This window comes from Panthera pardus, unplaced genomic scaffold, assembly GCF_024362965.1.
Source record: "Panthera pardus isolate Hobbes unplaced genomic scaffold, ASM2436296v1 HiC_scaffold_11, whole genome shotgun sequence".
Taxonomy (NCBI): domain Eukaryota; kingdom Metazoa; phylum Chordata; class Mammalia; order Carnivora; family Felidae; genus Panthera; species Panthera pardus.
Window position 1 is genome coordinate 56,052,438 of NW_026526666.1, and position 14,152 is coordinate 56,066,589.

The 14,152-nt window shown below is 40.2% G+C and overlaps 1 protein-coding gene across 4 annotated transcripts in view; it reads right to left on the bottom strand.

Moving 5' to 3' along the window:
* Nucleotides 1-14,152, bottom strand: part of PATJ (PATJ crumbs cell polarity complex component) — a 361,962-nt gene that overhangs the window by 24,238 nt on the left and 323,572 nt on the right. For all 4 annotated transcript variants that reach the window (XM_019449080.2, XM_019449079.2, XM_019449078.2 and 1 more), the window contains exons 37-42: nucleotides 13,212-13,359; nucleotides 12,021-12,107; nucleotides 7,513-7,627; nucleotides 6,434-6,471; nucleotides 1,915-2,037; nucleotides 1,080-1,184 (exon numbers count right to left, since the gene is read on the bottom strand). In XM_019449080.2, the coding sequence (XP_019304625.2) occupies nucleotides 1,080-1,184; nucleotides 1,915-2,037; nucleotides 6,434-6,471; nucleotides 7,513-7,627; nucleotides 12,021-12,107; nucleotides 13,212-13,359 (616 nt within the window). The remainder of the gene's footprint in view (nucleotides 1-1,079; nucleotides 1,185-1,914; nucleotides 2,038-6,433; nucleotides 6,472-7,512; nucleotides 7,628-12,020; nucleotides 12,108-13,211; nucleotides 13,360-14,152) is intronic.

The window sequence follows — 14,152 nt, forward strand, 5'->3', positions numbered from 1 at the left end:
ACAACCCGGAGATCAAGAGTTGCCTGCTCTACTGACTCCAGCCAGGAGCCCCTGAAATTATTAAAAAAAAATTTTTTTTTTAATGTTTATTTTTGAGAGAGAGAGAGAGAGCAAGTGGGGGGAGGGACACAGAGAGAGGAAGTCACAGAATTGAAAGCAGGCTCCAGGCTCTGAGCTGTCAGCACAGAGCCCAACGCGGGGCTTGAATCCATGAACTGTGAGATCATGACCTGAGCTGAAGTCTGATGCTTAACCGACTGAGCCAGCCAGGCACCCCTTGAAATTATTATTTTAAGGCTAGAATGATCTGAGGGGCTGGCTAGCCCTCTCTCTAAGGTGCTAAATGGTGGGTTTTATTCTTTTTACCTGTAAACCGTTCACTACTACCTGCAGAAGTGTGGTGATTTTAATCATACGTTTTGGGGGAAACTCATCAGCAAAACTCACTGCAGTATCCTGCCTCTCAGTGCACCATATCAATCTCAGAGACATGTGAGGTGCTGAAATAGGAGAGGTAATTAACAGCATACCTCTTTCTTACTTCCTGGTATATTTCTTTGTGCATCTGGACGGGACTCTGGGGGACCACAGTTGATAAATAATTGTCTGCCTTAGTTGATGACAACCATACAGTGGGAATTTAACCGTGTTGGCAATCATTTATGCTAAGGGAAAAAGAGCATTGTATTTTTTCTTTCCTTTAAAAAAGGAGTGGAGGAAACAGTGCTCAGGCAGTTGGGTAACAGTTTTTGGGCATAAGAAAAGAAATCATTTCCCATTCCTCACAAACTTTGATTTACAAAAGAACGCTGGAAGCTAAAAGCCTTGTTGATTTATCATGTGAAGCAAAGAGTAATTTTTCTCCCCTTGTTATGCTTTCATATAATCATGCTCACTGCCTGTATGGGTGGCATTAAAGAATTTCTGAATAAAAATAATAATTTCTAGCTCTCAACCTTCATAATTCACATCAGCAAGCACCCTGCTGGGCGGTGATGCCTACTGCCAGTGACGCTCAATCTTTTTTTGCACGCCACTTATCTGCCTTGTGCAGCTGCGTGCTCCATTGATCGCAATACCTGCAGGATAATGCGCCCGTAGGCGTTCTTCAGCAGATTAACCACATCCGCGTGAGACAGCCCATCCAAAGGTTGCCCATTAATGCTGACAATCCGATCTCCAACCTGGAAGTACAAAAGTGGAAGAAAATCACTATCATTAAGAAAAATTAAATTTGGGAAGAATGCTTAAAATTCTTTGTAAGTCATATTTCCCATTTGTGGCTATTGTGAAGGTTCCGTGTTTCTACTGTGTATGCATGTTCCAGAAACATGAGGAATTTTTATGGCTTTCCCCAAATACAGACCAATCAGAGAAACAAGAAGGGGGCCAGATTTGATCCTGAGAAGGCACGGCAGGCCACTTTTGTATTTTGGCAATGGTGGTGTTGTATACGTCCACTCACCAGTAATAGTGGGGTGTACAAATTAACTGTTCAGTAAAGCTCTAATGAGGAGGCCAGATATTTTCTCCTTTATTTTTCTACCTAAGTTAAGATGGAGGGGCAATGGGGGGGGAAAAAACATAAGAGCATTAATTCTGGTTGAAGGACGATTCTCAGGTCAAATCTCTCTCGGGGGAAAATTAATTTTGGGTGGAATGGAGTGCTAAAAATGGTATCGGAGGCTCTGAAAAAGGGCTGCAATTTCTTCTTTTATCAAGAAGCTTTGATACGAACAATAATATTTTTATATGCCCAGGGGCTTAATGAATTTTAGGTGTAAACTTTCTCCAATGCATTTTGCCCTCTGTGTGGGTCTCTGTTGGAATTCCAACTTTAAACAAAGTGCCCATGGCTGCACCTTCGTCTCCTACCACATGCTGTTAGCACTTCACCATTCCCCTTTTGTTTACCTTAAGCTTCTGTGTACGTGCAGCCACACCACTGGCCTGAATCATGGCAATAAATATTGGGATATCTCCTAAGGGACTTCCTTTTCCTCCAGCAATACTGATTCCAAGGGCATCGCTGAGCTCCTAAAAAAGAAGGACAACACCATGTTCCTATATTTAATAAGAAAACCCCACAACCTGGTTGCCCCCAGATAGCTGTTGCACAAAATCCGTCCATGATGCAGGAGGCCAGGGAAACACAGGAGTTAAACGCAGTGCCTTTGGAGTCCGAAACACCTGTTTCAGTTCTAGCACTTACTTAGCTTGGGGGAAGGGATCTCAATGCAGTTCCTTAAGCTCTTAGAGCTTCTGTCTTTATATGTTGGTTTGAGGATTAAATGAGATAATATAGTGCAGTCTTGGCCTACAGAAAAGGCTCAGTAAAAGACAACGGTAGGAGCACAAACAACAAAAAAATACAAAACAACCCTATGTTACTGCTCAGTTTAGTGGCCAATTTTGATGCAGACTTGGCAAGTATGATCTCATATGGTGTTTATGATTAAACTGCCACACATATCATGCTCTTCTGGGTGTGAACAAACACACTTGGCTCTCAAAGAGCCGCACGGCTGCATCACAATAAAGGATCTGAGAGGACACCCGCTGCAGGGACAGCCGAGTTTGCGGAGAGAAGTAAGATGTGACTGAAAGTGTTCGCTAGGATCACTGGGTGAGGCAGCCTGGTTCATGCGGACCCCGGTGAAGTGATCCTGGCTGCAGTCCAGGCCTTCCCCATATTTGCTGCACAGGGTTACTATTTTAAAAATCACTCAAAGAATGAATGATGAGTTCCAGTTTCAGCCTGGTCGCGTTGCACGTCCGTGGCATCCCTCTCCTGCTGACTCATTACAGTGAACAACTCTATCAAACATGGAAACAACTACCTGAGGTTTCTGAAAAGTAAAGAAACTCAAATTGTGGTGGAGGGCCAAAACTTGGAGAAAAAACGTAAGGGGTGGATTTCTCAGCTGTTTTCCTGGCAGCTTGGTCCTGATGGCAAGCCCCAGTCAAGGGGCTGTAAAGGTGGAGTCACTCTCTCTGATATTAACACCTATCTTGCCCCATTTTACCTCTTCTGGCCACCAGAGCCAGAGAAACCAGGCAAGGGAGCTCCTGGTGGCTGGAGAATAAGGGAAGAAAACTAGAGTAGAGAGAGCCTGAGAGAGGGATCTAATCCAATAAGAGGGATCACACAGACTTCTCAGGCTCCATTCTAAGCTTCACACGTGCAGGACAGACCGACACGGAACCGAACTGGGATGTCAACCATCACTCACATTCTGAACTGGAATGGGTTGATCGTCTGCTAAAGCATAAATATCAACACTCTTCAGAGTCTATACAGCGTAACGTTTATGAGATCCAGGGTAAAATCCTAAATTACTCAGTCTGCAAAGAACCATTTTCTATGAGACCAATTTTTTTAAGGGCTTTAAAATATGTAGAACAGTTGAAAGTAAAAATTATAACATTGTTTGGTGGGGTTCTCAATTCATCTAAATGTAAACATATGACATCTATGGCATAAATGTTAGTGGTATGGTTGTGGAAAAGGGACCTATATGGTAGCAGGGTTTCTCCAGTTTTAATTGATCATTTAAAAATATATACCACTTAGTGAGCTTCAATTTTACCTCATAAAGTTGGAAAAAGGGAAAAGAACAACAAGAAAAACCATGTATGAAAGAACTTTATTTAAAATTTTTTTTTTTAATTTTGAGAGTGCATGCACGAGCAGCCATGTGAGTGGGGGAAGGGCAGAGAGTGAGAGTGAGAGAGAGAGAAAGAATCTCAGGCCAGCTCTACACTGTCAGTGCAAAGCCCGATTTGATGTAGGGCTCATTTTCACGAACTTTGAGATCATGACCTGAGTCGAGATCAAGAGTCCAACGCTTACCCGACTAAGCCACCCAGGTGCCCCTGAAAGAACTTTAAAAACTCATGTCATGGGGGCACCTGGGTGGCTCAGTCCTGTAAGTGTCGGACTCTTGATCTCGGCTCAGGTCATGATTGTCTGGTTCATGAGATCCAGCCCCATGTTGGGCTCTGTGCTGACAACACAGACCCTGCTTGGGATTCTCTCTCTGCCGCTCCCCTGCATGTGCTTTCTCTTTCCCTCTCTAAATAAACTTAAAAAAACAAAAAAACAAAAAAACTCATGTCACATAAGTGTGAGGACTCATTCTTTATTATTAATAACACTACGAATGCTGCCACATCATGTCTATAAAAGAAGAATGGTGATGCTGAACTCTCTAGTACAGGTAATTTATACCCTGTTTTCCAGCACGTTTGTGTCTAGCTTTTTTTTTTTAATTTTTTTTTTTTTTTAACGTACATTTATTTTTGAGACAGAGAGAGACAGAGCATGAACGGGGGAGGGGCAGACAGAGAGGGAGACACAGAATCTGAAACAGGCTCCAGGCTCTGAGCCGTCAGCACAGAGCCCGACGTGGGGCTCAAACTCACGGACCGCGAGATCATGACCTGAGCGGAAGTTGGCCGCTTAACCGACTGAGCCACCCAGGCGCCCCTCTAGCTTTTATTTCCTGAATGCATCAATAGTAAAGCCCTGCATGCAAAATGGCAAGATGCATTTCATCGCAAATTTTCTGCTTGGACCATTTGTGGGAGAATATAGTTGGTAGGAGCAGGCCGTTTTATAAAAGCCTGTAAAAAAAAAAACAACTGGCTGAAACGACTAAGGAAGCATAAAATGATATTTTATAAATCTTGGAATGAGGAGAAATTTATGGAATAACTTGGCTTTGTTCGAATCCATCATAATGCTTCCTTAATTTGTCCATAATTATGTATATGTTGGTAGATTTAACTTTCCCATAGGAAAGTTATGTCCATATGTCCCTATGTCCCATAGGAACATAGAGTTGCCACTCTGGTGGAAAGACACTAGAACAAATAAAACAGATTTAGCTAAAGTTGTAATCACTAATAATGGATGTCACTTCCTGGACATTTATGATGCACTAGGTACAATGCCAGGCACACCATTTGCATGACCGCATTTAATCCACACAAGATTTACTTTGTGAGGTGTTATCATCCCCAGTTTACAGATAAGAAAACCTGAAGTCAGTAACTTGCCAAAGGTTATAGAGCTCATAAACGGTAGAATGCCTTCAAACACAGCTATGATTGACTCCAGAGAGCTAAGCTATGCTGGATATCTCTTCACTGCAGTTGAACCATGGTTATAGCAAGGTCATACTTCTTGAATCCCAAATGTAATGTTTAGAGAGAGAGATAGAGGGAAAGTGCATGCGAGCAGGGGAGGGGCAGAGAGAGAGAAAGAGAGGGAGAATCCTATGCAGCCTTATGCCCAGTGCGAGCCCAGTGTGAGGCTTGATCTCACTACCATGAGATCATGACCTGAGCCAAAATCAAGAGTTGGACTGAGCTGAATGAGCCACTCAGGTGTCCCCAAATTTAATGTTTAAAAGTGACCAAAGTGAAAGTACTTTCCAATATTCTGGATGTCACACAGGAGCTTGAACATCAGGATATGACAATTTTATGAACTTAAATACATATTACACAATCTTTTGGGGAAGGGAATTTAGTAACATGTATAAAAGCCTTTAAATAACAAGTGTGGCTCTTGACTCAACAATTTCATTTCTAGAGGTACCTGGGTAGCCCAGTCTATAGAGCATGTGACCCTTGATCTTGGGGTTGTAAGTTCAAAGCCCACACTGAGTTAGAGATTACTGAAAGATTAAAAAAAATTTTTTTTTTTTTTTGTAAACAAAAACCAATTTCATTTTAGGAACAAATCCTGAAGAAATCACTCATGATATGGACAAAAAAGAAATACAAAGATGTTGTTATAAACGAGCAAAAGTTGAGAAATGTGCTAATTGTTTAGTAGGAGGAAGCTGATTAAAAAAATTATAGCACATGATATGATGGGATACTATACAACCAATAGAAATCGTCAACAAATACGAGCATGACTAAAAGTTCATGCTTTAAAGTGAAAAAGACAATGGGGTGCTTGGGTAGCTCAGTCGGTTGAACATCCAACTCTTGATTTCAGCGCAGGTCATGGTCTCACAGTGGTGGGACTGAGCTCTGCACTGGGCTCCATGCTGGTTGTGGAGCCTGCTTAAAATTCTCTCTCTGCCCCTCCCCTGCTGGCTTTCTCTCTCTCAAAATATAAAAGTGAAAAAGATAAGCCTCAAGAGTATATCCATATGACACCATTTTGTTGTTGTTGTTGTTTTGTAAAACTTAAACACATGCACAAAACATAGTGGATGGGATGTACCCAAAGATTCACAGTAGTCTGTGAATGATGCGGCTTTACTGATTTTTCTATTTATGAAAGATAGACCATTTGATTACTTCAGTGAAACTTAAAAGAGGACACTAACAATCCAACAAATTATATAATAAGGAGAAAATATACGTTTTATGCAAATCAACAAAGATCAGAAAAATAGCAAAATTGACTTACCCTGATTATTTCAACGGTCCTTGGTCCTGTATCTGCGCCTATAAATAAAAAAGCAACACAATTAACTTTTTAAAATTAAGAGACAACATAGTATTTCATATTATCCCATAAAAATGGTGTCATTTTCTAGGCCTTTCAAGAGAGAATACTGGAGCTAATGGCATGACATACTTTCCCCAAATCCAAACTGGCAACTATTGTTTAGGGGCTAATTTGAAGAAGCCCTCTGTTTCACATGGATGTGGTCATCATCATTTGGTCTGACAAAAGCTGATGGGCTGTACCAGCAGCTGCCTGGAATATGGTGATTAAATGGCTTGAGGGGGGTGAGCTATTAGTGTTTTACTGTACATTTTTCTGCCTTAATCAAAGATAACCCTCTACTCAGGGAAAGACTTAAAAAGACACCCTGCTCTGCTCCACTTGCAATGGTGTATGCATGCATAACTTTCCTCAAGTGACCTGTAATTTCAAATTTTTCTCTTTGGAAATGGTTTTACTTTATGAAGTGCCTACACCCGATGTGGGATTTGAACTCACAACCCCGAGATCAAGAGTCGTGTGCTCCTCCGACTGAGCCAGCCAGGCCACCCACTTTATGAAGCACTTTAGATTTCCGCTTTCCTACCACGTGATATGTGTAAAATTTAAGGCAAAATTCCCAAAATGAATCTCTATGGGTTTAGTTTCTTTAGAATGGGCTTTTCATAAAGGCTGGGGCTTATGTGCACACGTTCAAAGATTTAAACTTAGTATCTTAACTGAAGGAAGGTGAAGAGATTGTTCAAAAAAAATTTTTTTTTAAACGTTTATTTATTTTTTGAGAGACAGAGCATGAGCTGGGAAGGGGACAGAGAGAGAGGGAAAGTCACAGATTCTGAAGCAGGCTCCAGGCTCCGAGCCGTCAGCACAGAGCCCGACATGGGGCTCGAACCCATGAACCATGAGATCATGACCTGAGCCGAAGTCGGCTGCCCAACCGACTAAGCCACCCGGATGCCCCAAAGAGATTGTTTTTAAAAAATATTAATATTAAAAAAGTTGGGCATGTCTTTCCTCGAGGTGTGTCCAAGTAATACCTGAACTTTTGGGGGAAGGGTCTGTAGCTCTTTTTGTGCCGACCAGGCTTTGCAGGCTGGCGATGACAGGAGCGAGGGCGGGGTGGAAGCTGTTCTGTGCACTGTGTTGGCTGCCCTGGAAAGAAAAGCCGGCAGTCAGCTGCATGGAGACACGGGCTTGTTCTTAAAAATTCAGACTTAGTACTTTAATTACTGAAGTAACCATAACCATATTATAGAAAATTCTAGAGAGGCTAAAAGGGAAAACAGAAGTTAGCCCTACGCATCCTCTTACCACACAACCCAATTTCATCTGACGTTTTTCCATTGTGTTCCCCTTTCATTTGTGCTTTTACGTATGGTTTCAATCATCAGGATAGGAAACGTGTAATAATTTTTAAAAGTTTATTTATTTTGAGAGAGAGAGAGAGAGCATGAGCCACCCAGTTGCCCTGAAAACTTGTGATAATTTAAGCTTTTCTTGCTCCACATGAAATCAGAAACATTTTCCTAGGCTGTTACATAGTGTTTATATATATGATTATATAGCATCACATATATATATATGATTATATATAAACATATATATATGATGCTAGCTATATAATCATATAATCATGTATACATGTTTTTTTTTTTCATGTATACATGTTTATGTAAAACAACTATAATAAAATCTTAACAGACATTTTCTCCTCAGTTGAAGGAGAAAGCAGCAAATATCAAGGAGATATGTTGTTTTATGAATGGGTTAAATTTTTTTCTCAAAGATTTTCCGGGAGTCAGTAGTAATCCAGCCCAATCTGTTATACTTCCATTACTGTCCTTTTATTCATTTAAATAAATATTTGAGGTCTACAATGTATTGTAACATATGGTTAGTGGCTACTCAAAGAGAGTCATGTACACAGTGGAGGACCCTTGCAGAAAATAATATAACCAAAGAAAAAAGTAAAAAGAAAATAATGCAACCAAGAGTACAGAAGGTTTTCTACCAAATTTTCAAGGTTATGCCTCAAAATTATGATAAATTATAATTTGATTCATTTCCCTAGTTCCATCATGCAAGTTGTTTAACATTTTAACATTCTTTAAATATGAAAATTTACAAGGGCACCTGGGTGGCTCAGTTGGTTATGTGTCCTACTCTGGATTTCAGCTCAGGTCATGATCTCACAACTGTGAGACTGAGCCCCTTGTCGGGGGAAGCCTGCTTGGGATTCTCTCTCTCTGCCCCTTCCCCACTCATGCGTGCACGTGTGCACACGTTCTCTCTCAAAATAAACTTAAAAAAAATACAGAAAAGGTGAATTATACAGTAGACATTCATATGCATGCCACTTAGATTCCACAATCAATATTTTGCTGTATTTTCTTTATCACATATCCATTATCTGTTCATCAACTTTGAAAATTATTTTCAAAGCAGGCTCACATTGCCAGCATGGGGCCCGATTTGGGGCTCAAACTCACTAATCGTGAGATCATGACCTGAGCAGTAGCTTAACTGACTGAACTACCCACGTGCTCCAATTTAATTTTTTAAAGTGTATTTTTATTTATTTAGAGAGACAGAGTATCAGTGGGGGAGAGAGGCAGAGAGAGAGAGAGAGAGAGAGAGAGAGAGAGAGAGAGAGAGAGAGAGAGAGAGAGAGAGAGAGAATCTTAAACAGGCCCCATACTCAGCACGGAGCCCAAGGCAAGGCTTGATCTCACACCCTGAAATCACGACCTAAGCCAAAATCAAAAGTCAGATGCTCAACCAACTGATCTACCCAGGCACCCCTATTCATCAATTTTTAAAAATTCATTTCAAAGTAAGTTATAGACATCAATATACTTCACAATGGATATGTATATTTAAAGGAGTGTTTTTATATTTTTCCTGAAAGGATTTAAATCAATAGTGCTATAATACTCAGAATTAAGGAAGTACAGAATATTATAACTTTTGCCTAAAAAATCTTAGAGCAATGTGTTTGCCAAGGCCTTTATAAATATGAACTGTGCCTGGCAGTATTCCCTCAGTTACCTGAGGAAAAGATTTCTCAAGTGTTTTTCCATTACACAGTTTGCACTACAGAGTAAAGATACTCTCTTCTGGTTGCTGGGGAAAGACATTATTTTAAAAGAAGGAGCTTGGGCGCCTGGGTAGCCCAGTCCGTTGAGCATCTGACTCTTGATTTGGGCTTAGGTCATGATCTCACAGTTTGTGAGAATGGGCCCCGTGTTGGACTCTGTGCTGGTGGCATGGAGCCTGCTTGGTATTCTCTCTCTCTCTCTCTCTCTCTCTCTCTCTCTCTCTGCCCCTCTCCCATTCACGCTGTCTCAAAAATAAACATTTAAAAAAATGACTCATGAATTATGGATTATTAATCAAGTCTTATTTCCTCTGAGCTATCTCACAGCTAATTTCTATACTATTCTTAAAATAAAGTAAATAAATAAAAGAGGGTTGGTAGCCCCCAAAGATAGAAGATCTCTCTTAATGAACCTACTTTCTCTAGGCCAAGTCAGTGAATTATAATTCTCCTTGGCTTTCAAAAGAAGACATTTATCTCCCCATCTTGTAATTGCCCAGAAAGAAATCTGTGTCCCTAGGGGGTCCTGACTGCTTTTAAATAGGTTTGGGAATAGGGTCCTTTTTTTCCTCCAGCTGGGTCATGGGCTGGTCTTCAATTCACGATCATGGAGAACATATCCTTTCCACAGCCAGCTATAAGCCTTCTTTCAATTAGCCAAATATGACTGCTGCCTCTCATATAATCTCAGCCAAATTTTAAGGACAAAGTAAGGATACAACATATTTACTGTTTTCTGAGTTAGACTTCTACCCCCTGAAGTAAAAATTCTGTGTAAGAAGGTAAGGTACTTTGATACTTTGTCTCAGGTTTACAAAATAGAACAGCTCACATTTATATATCAGATAAATGGTGATGATGGTTTTATTGACATTTAATAATAGACCTTCTAAATTTGTTAGCTCTGCATTTAACCTGAGTGTGAACTTTATTAATCACCCAAGACATTTCTTATTATACATGTTCCTCAAGGGCAGAAATCTAGTTCTACTTACTACCTCGTCCTTCAATTCAAACTTTTCTTAAAACACTGGAATCCTTTGTATCCCTTTGTGCTTTTGTATATGCTAGTCCATCTGTCTGGGATGCCTTCTCTTCAACCTATCAAACTCCTTTTGCAGTGAGACCCAAAGGGGCCTCCTTTGTGGCACCTTCCCATATTCTCCAAAGAGGAAAAATTTTATCCCTAGGATTGTTCAGGGATAATCTAACCTCCTGTTAGATTAGTGAAATTAGCCATTAGTGAAATCACTCAACAAGTGAATCTTCCACTAAGGAAGAAGCTGAGACAACTATTTTGCATCTGAGATTCCCACTGTTGATACAAGTCTGGTTAGAATCATTATCAACCATTTACTCCTGGAGTCCCATGGCAGCGCTGTGTCTTAGTACACATGATATTTGCTGCTCATTGTGTAGACCAGAAATGAAAGAGATAAAATATTCTAAACTTAACATGATGTTTATTGGGTTTCACTGCTTTCAAGATTCTCTAAGACAAGATACCTAGTCTGTGATCCTATCTGAACAATGGTATTTTTTTTTCACCTATTTTCTAATACCAATGAAGCAAAAGAGGCAGTTCGTAGCATTCCAGAAGCATTCCTGTATGCAAACCACAAACTCAGAAAGACTTCTGAACAAAGGCCTTGGAGAGGCTTTAAGCCTATGGCAACCAGGGAGAGGACCAAAACTCATGCTTTTAACCTCAAAACAAAGGCCCATCTATAACCCACAAAGGGGAACGGAGGTCACAGGCAGGTTTCTACAGTTTCATTATGTACCAAATGGGACTAAACATATAGTCCACCATCTTGATTTTGTCAGCCATTATAATTAAAACAAAATAAAAAACCTCAAAACTTTGAAATATACTTTGTTAAAAAAAAAAAAAAGTGGCACTTACATCAGCCTTGCAAATAAACATAAGCTGTTTGCTAACCTACAAAATGTCACCCACTAAGGCCTCCCTCTCATAGGATAACCCCCCACACTTCACTCTCTTAGGAATATACCATTAATTGCCCTCAGCATGTGTGAGTGGCTATTCACAAGTTAACTTTATAGCAATATTTAATTGAACGAATAGAACAATGTTGTGCTAATGAGGGTCAAATTGCCACCAGATGTTGCTTCTTTCTTTCTTTTTTTTTTTTTTTTAAAATAAACACAGCTGTGTACATGCATGCATAGGCAATACAGAACTAATAGTGGACAACAAAAGTAGTTCTAAGAAAACACTGGCAGGCAATAAAGGAGAGAAAAATCTAGGGATTAATGAATTTCCATCCCACCTTTCATTTTTATTTCAAACACATTAAAATGCACTGAACTTGGTATTGTGAATATGCTGTATATTATACATTATTTCCAAACAACCACTTAAGAAATGGGGACTTTCTCTCAGTGGGGACAGGTGAGTCAGTGTGATGGGAAGCCATCAACAACCTGACTGTTCTGTGACGTCTTCCTTGAGGAGGTCCAGGAACCAGCACGAAGTCTTCCAATCTCTAGCTGCACCAGCCCCTGTGCACACTTGGAAAGACAAGAAAAGAGGTGAAAACCAGCATTTATACTCTAAAATTATCATGGCAGGGCCTCCACTCATCTCTGCAGCCAACAATTGTAAACGGGGACAAAAACAACAGGCAAAAAGGAAATTCAGTCCTCAAAAAATCACACAAAACAACAGAAATTCACCAACTCAGCGGTATTCACGTCATGACTTCATGACTTTTTAAAACATGGTAAAAGGATTACATTTCAATTCACCTCTTTTCCTTTTCCCTTCTGATGAAAGTATTCACGAGCAGTGACATAATTAAGGAAAAGTGGGTGAAAGGAAGACCGAGAAATCAGACATGGAGATAATCTACAAATAACTTCTCTCCTAAGTCACAACCAAGAGTTGACTACACTAGAAAATCAGGATCTTGCAATAAACAAAATTCTTTTGTCTTTGCAAAAGCTTCCACAGCTATTTGTGAAACAGCATAAGACGCAGCTGGTTATAATTGAATGCAAAGCTACAGGAACTTTTATTAATCCGTTTCCTCCAAAGGAGGTAGGGTCCATGTTGCAGAGACACTTGGAAGGGAAGGAATTCTGAACCTTTGCCTCCCTATGACTTCAGTGAGGAATAGCTCGCGTGGTGAGAAAACCACTCAAGCAGACCCTTGTCATCTTGGGCGTGCTGCTCTACTATTTCAAACTTCATTTGTGAATCAGAGGACTTGGTCTAGATAATTTTTAGTGGTCCCTCAAGCAGTAAAAGCTAGATTGGGTAAATTCACGACAATACAGTGTTAGAGAGAGAAGGAGGAATTTTGTGATTCCAGGAGAACTTATACCATCTAATGCACTTGAGGATAATTGTGGATACTTGGATTCTCACAGGTATAAAAACTAGCTTAGAAATCCCCAAAGAGGTTACTCCTCAATCCTGTTAGTCATTATAGCAGCTTTCTTGTAAAGCTGTTTATGATGGGTTAAAGTAATCAGAGTTTAGATCTCTAGTTAAAATTCGAATTAGCAGAAAGTCTAACCCATTTTATAACCAAGCCAGTTTAGAACTGTCCCCCGCCCCGGTCCCCAGACTTTAGTTACACCAGCCAGGCAAAAAGCAGCCTGGGGACTCACCTTGAGGACAGTGGCCACCGTCTCCTGTGAGGCATGTCTCATGTCCTCCCCATTCACAGATAAGATCTGATCTCCCTGAATCAATCTCCTATCAAGGTCTGCAGCTCCACCTTTCACGATGTCAGAAATAAACACTCCACTTCCATTTCTGTGAATACCATAGAGCAGTGGGTAATCGCACAATTTAGTATTTCTTCAGTAAATCTGAGATTACTGACATTCTACACAGTTTCACTAAATCCTAACGCTTGGAAGAATGGTCCTACAAAGCCATCTCATCCAATTATATCCACTAACTTCCCAAATGATAAACCTCAGAGTGCTTGCCTTTTAAATAGTTTATACCTATTTGTGCTGCCTACTGTAAAATTCATTTTTATTGGCCCAAGGGCATTATTTCTGCAAGAGGATAATCTTAGTGAAATGAAATGGAAATTCACTTTAAAAAGCATAGTACTCTTAAAAAAATTTTTTTTAATGTTTACTTCTTAGAGAGAGAGAGCAAGAAGGGGAGGGGCAGAGAGAGGGGGAGACATAGAATATGAAGCAGGCTGCAGGCTCCAGGCTCCACACTGTCAGCCCAGAGCCCAACGTGGGGCATGAACTCACGGACAATGAGGTCATGACCTTAGCCGAAGTTGGACGTTTAACTGAGTCACCCAGGCGCCCCTTAAAATGTACAAGTTATTTCCTTATAGATTAGCTCACTTACTAGTATCTGATCAATTTCTAGTTTTATCACTCTTCCTTTTCCTGTTGTTACTAAGGTTTTAATTATAATTATTTATTTGAGGAGTAAATAAATTTGTATGTCTCAAATTCAAGAGGTTAAAAAGTGGAGAAAGCACCTGGGGCTTCCTCATTGTTTTTTAAGGCTGTATTCGATTCTACAGAGGTTCTTTACTTTCATGATGAGTAAAATATATAGATAAAATATAGAG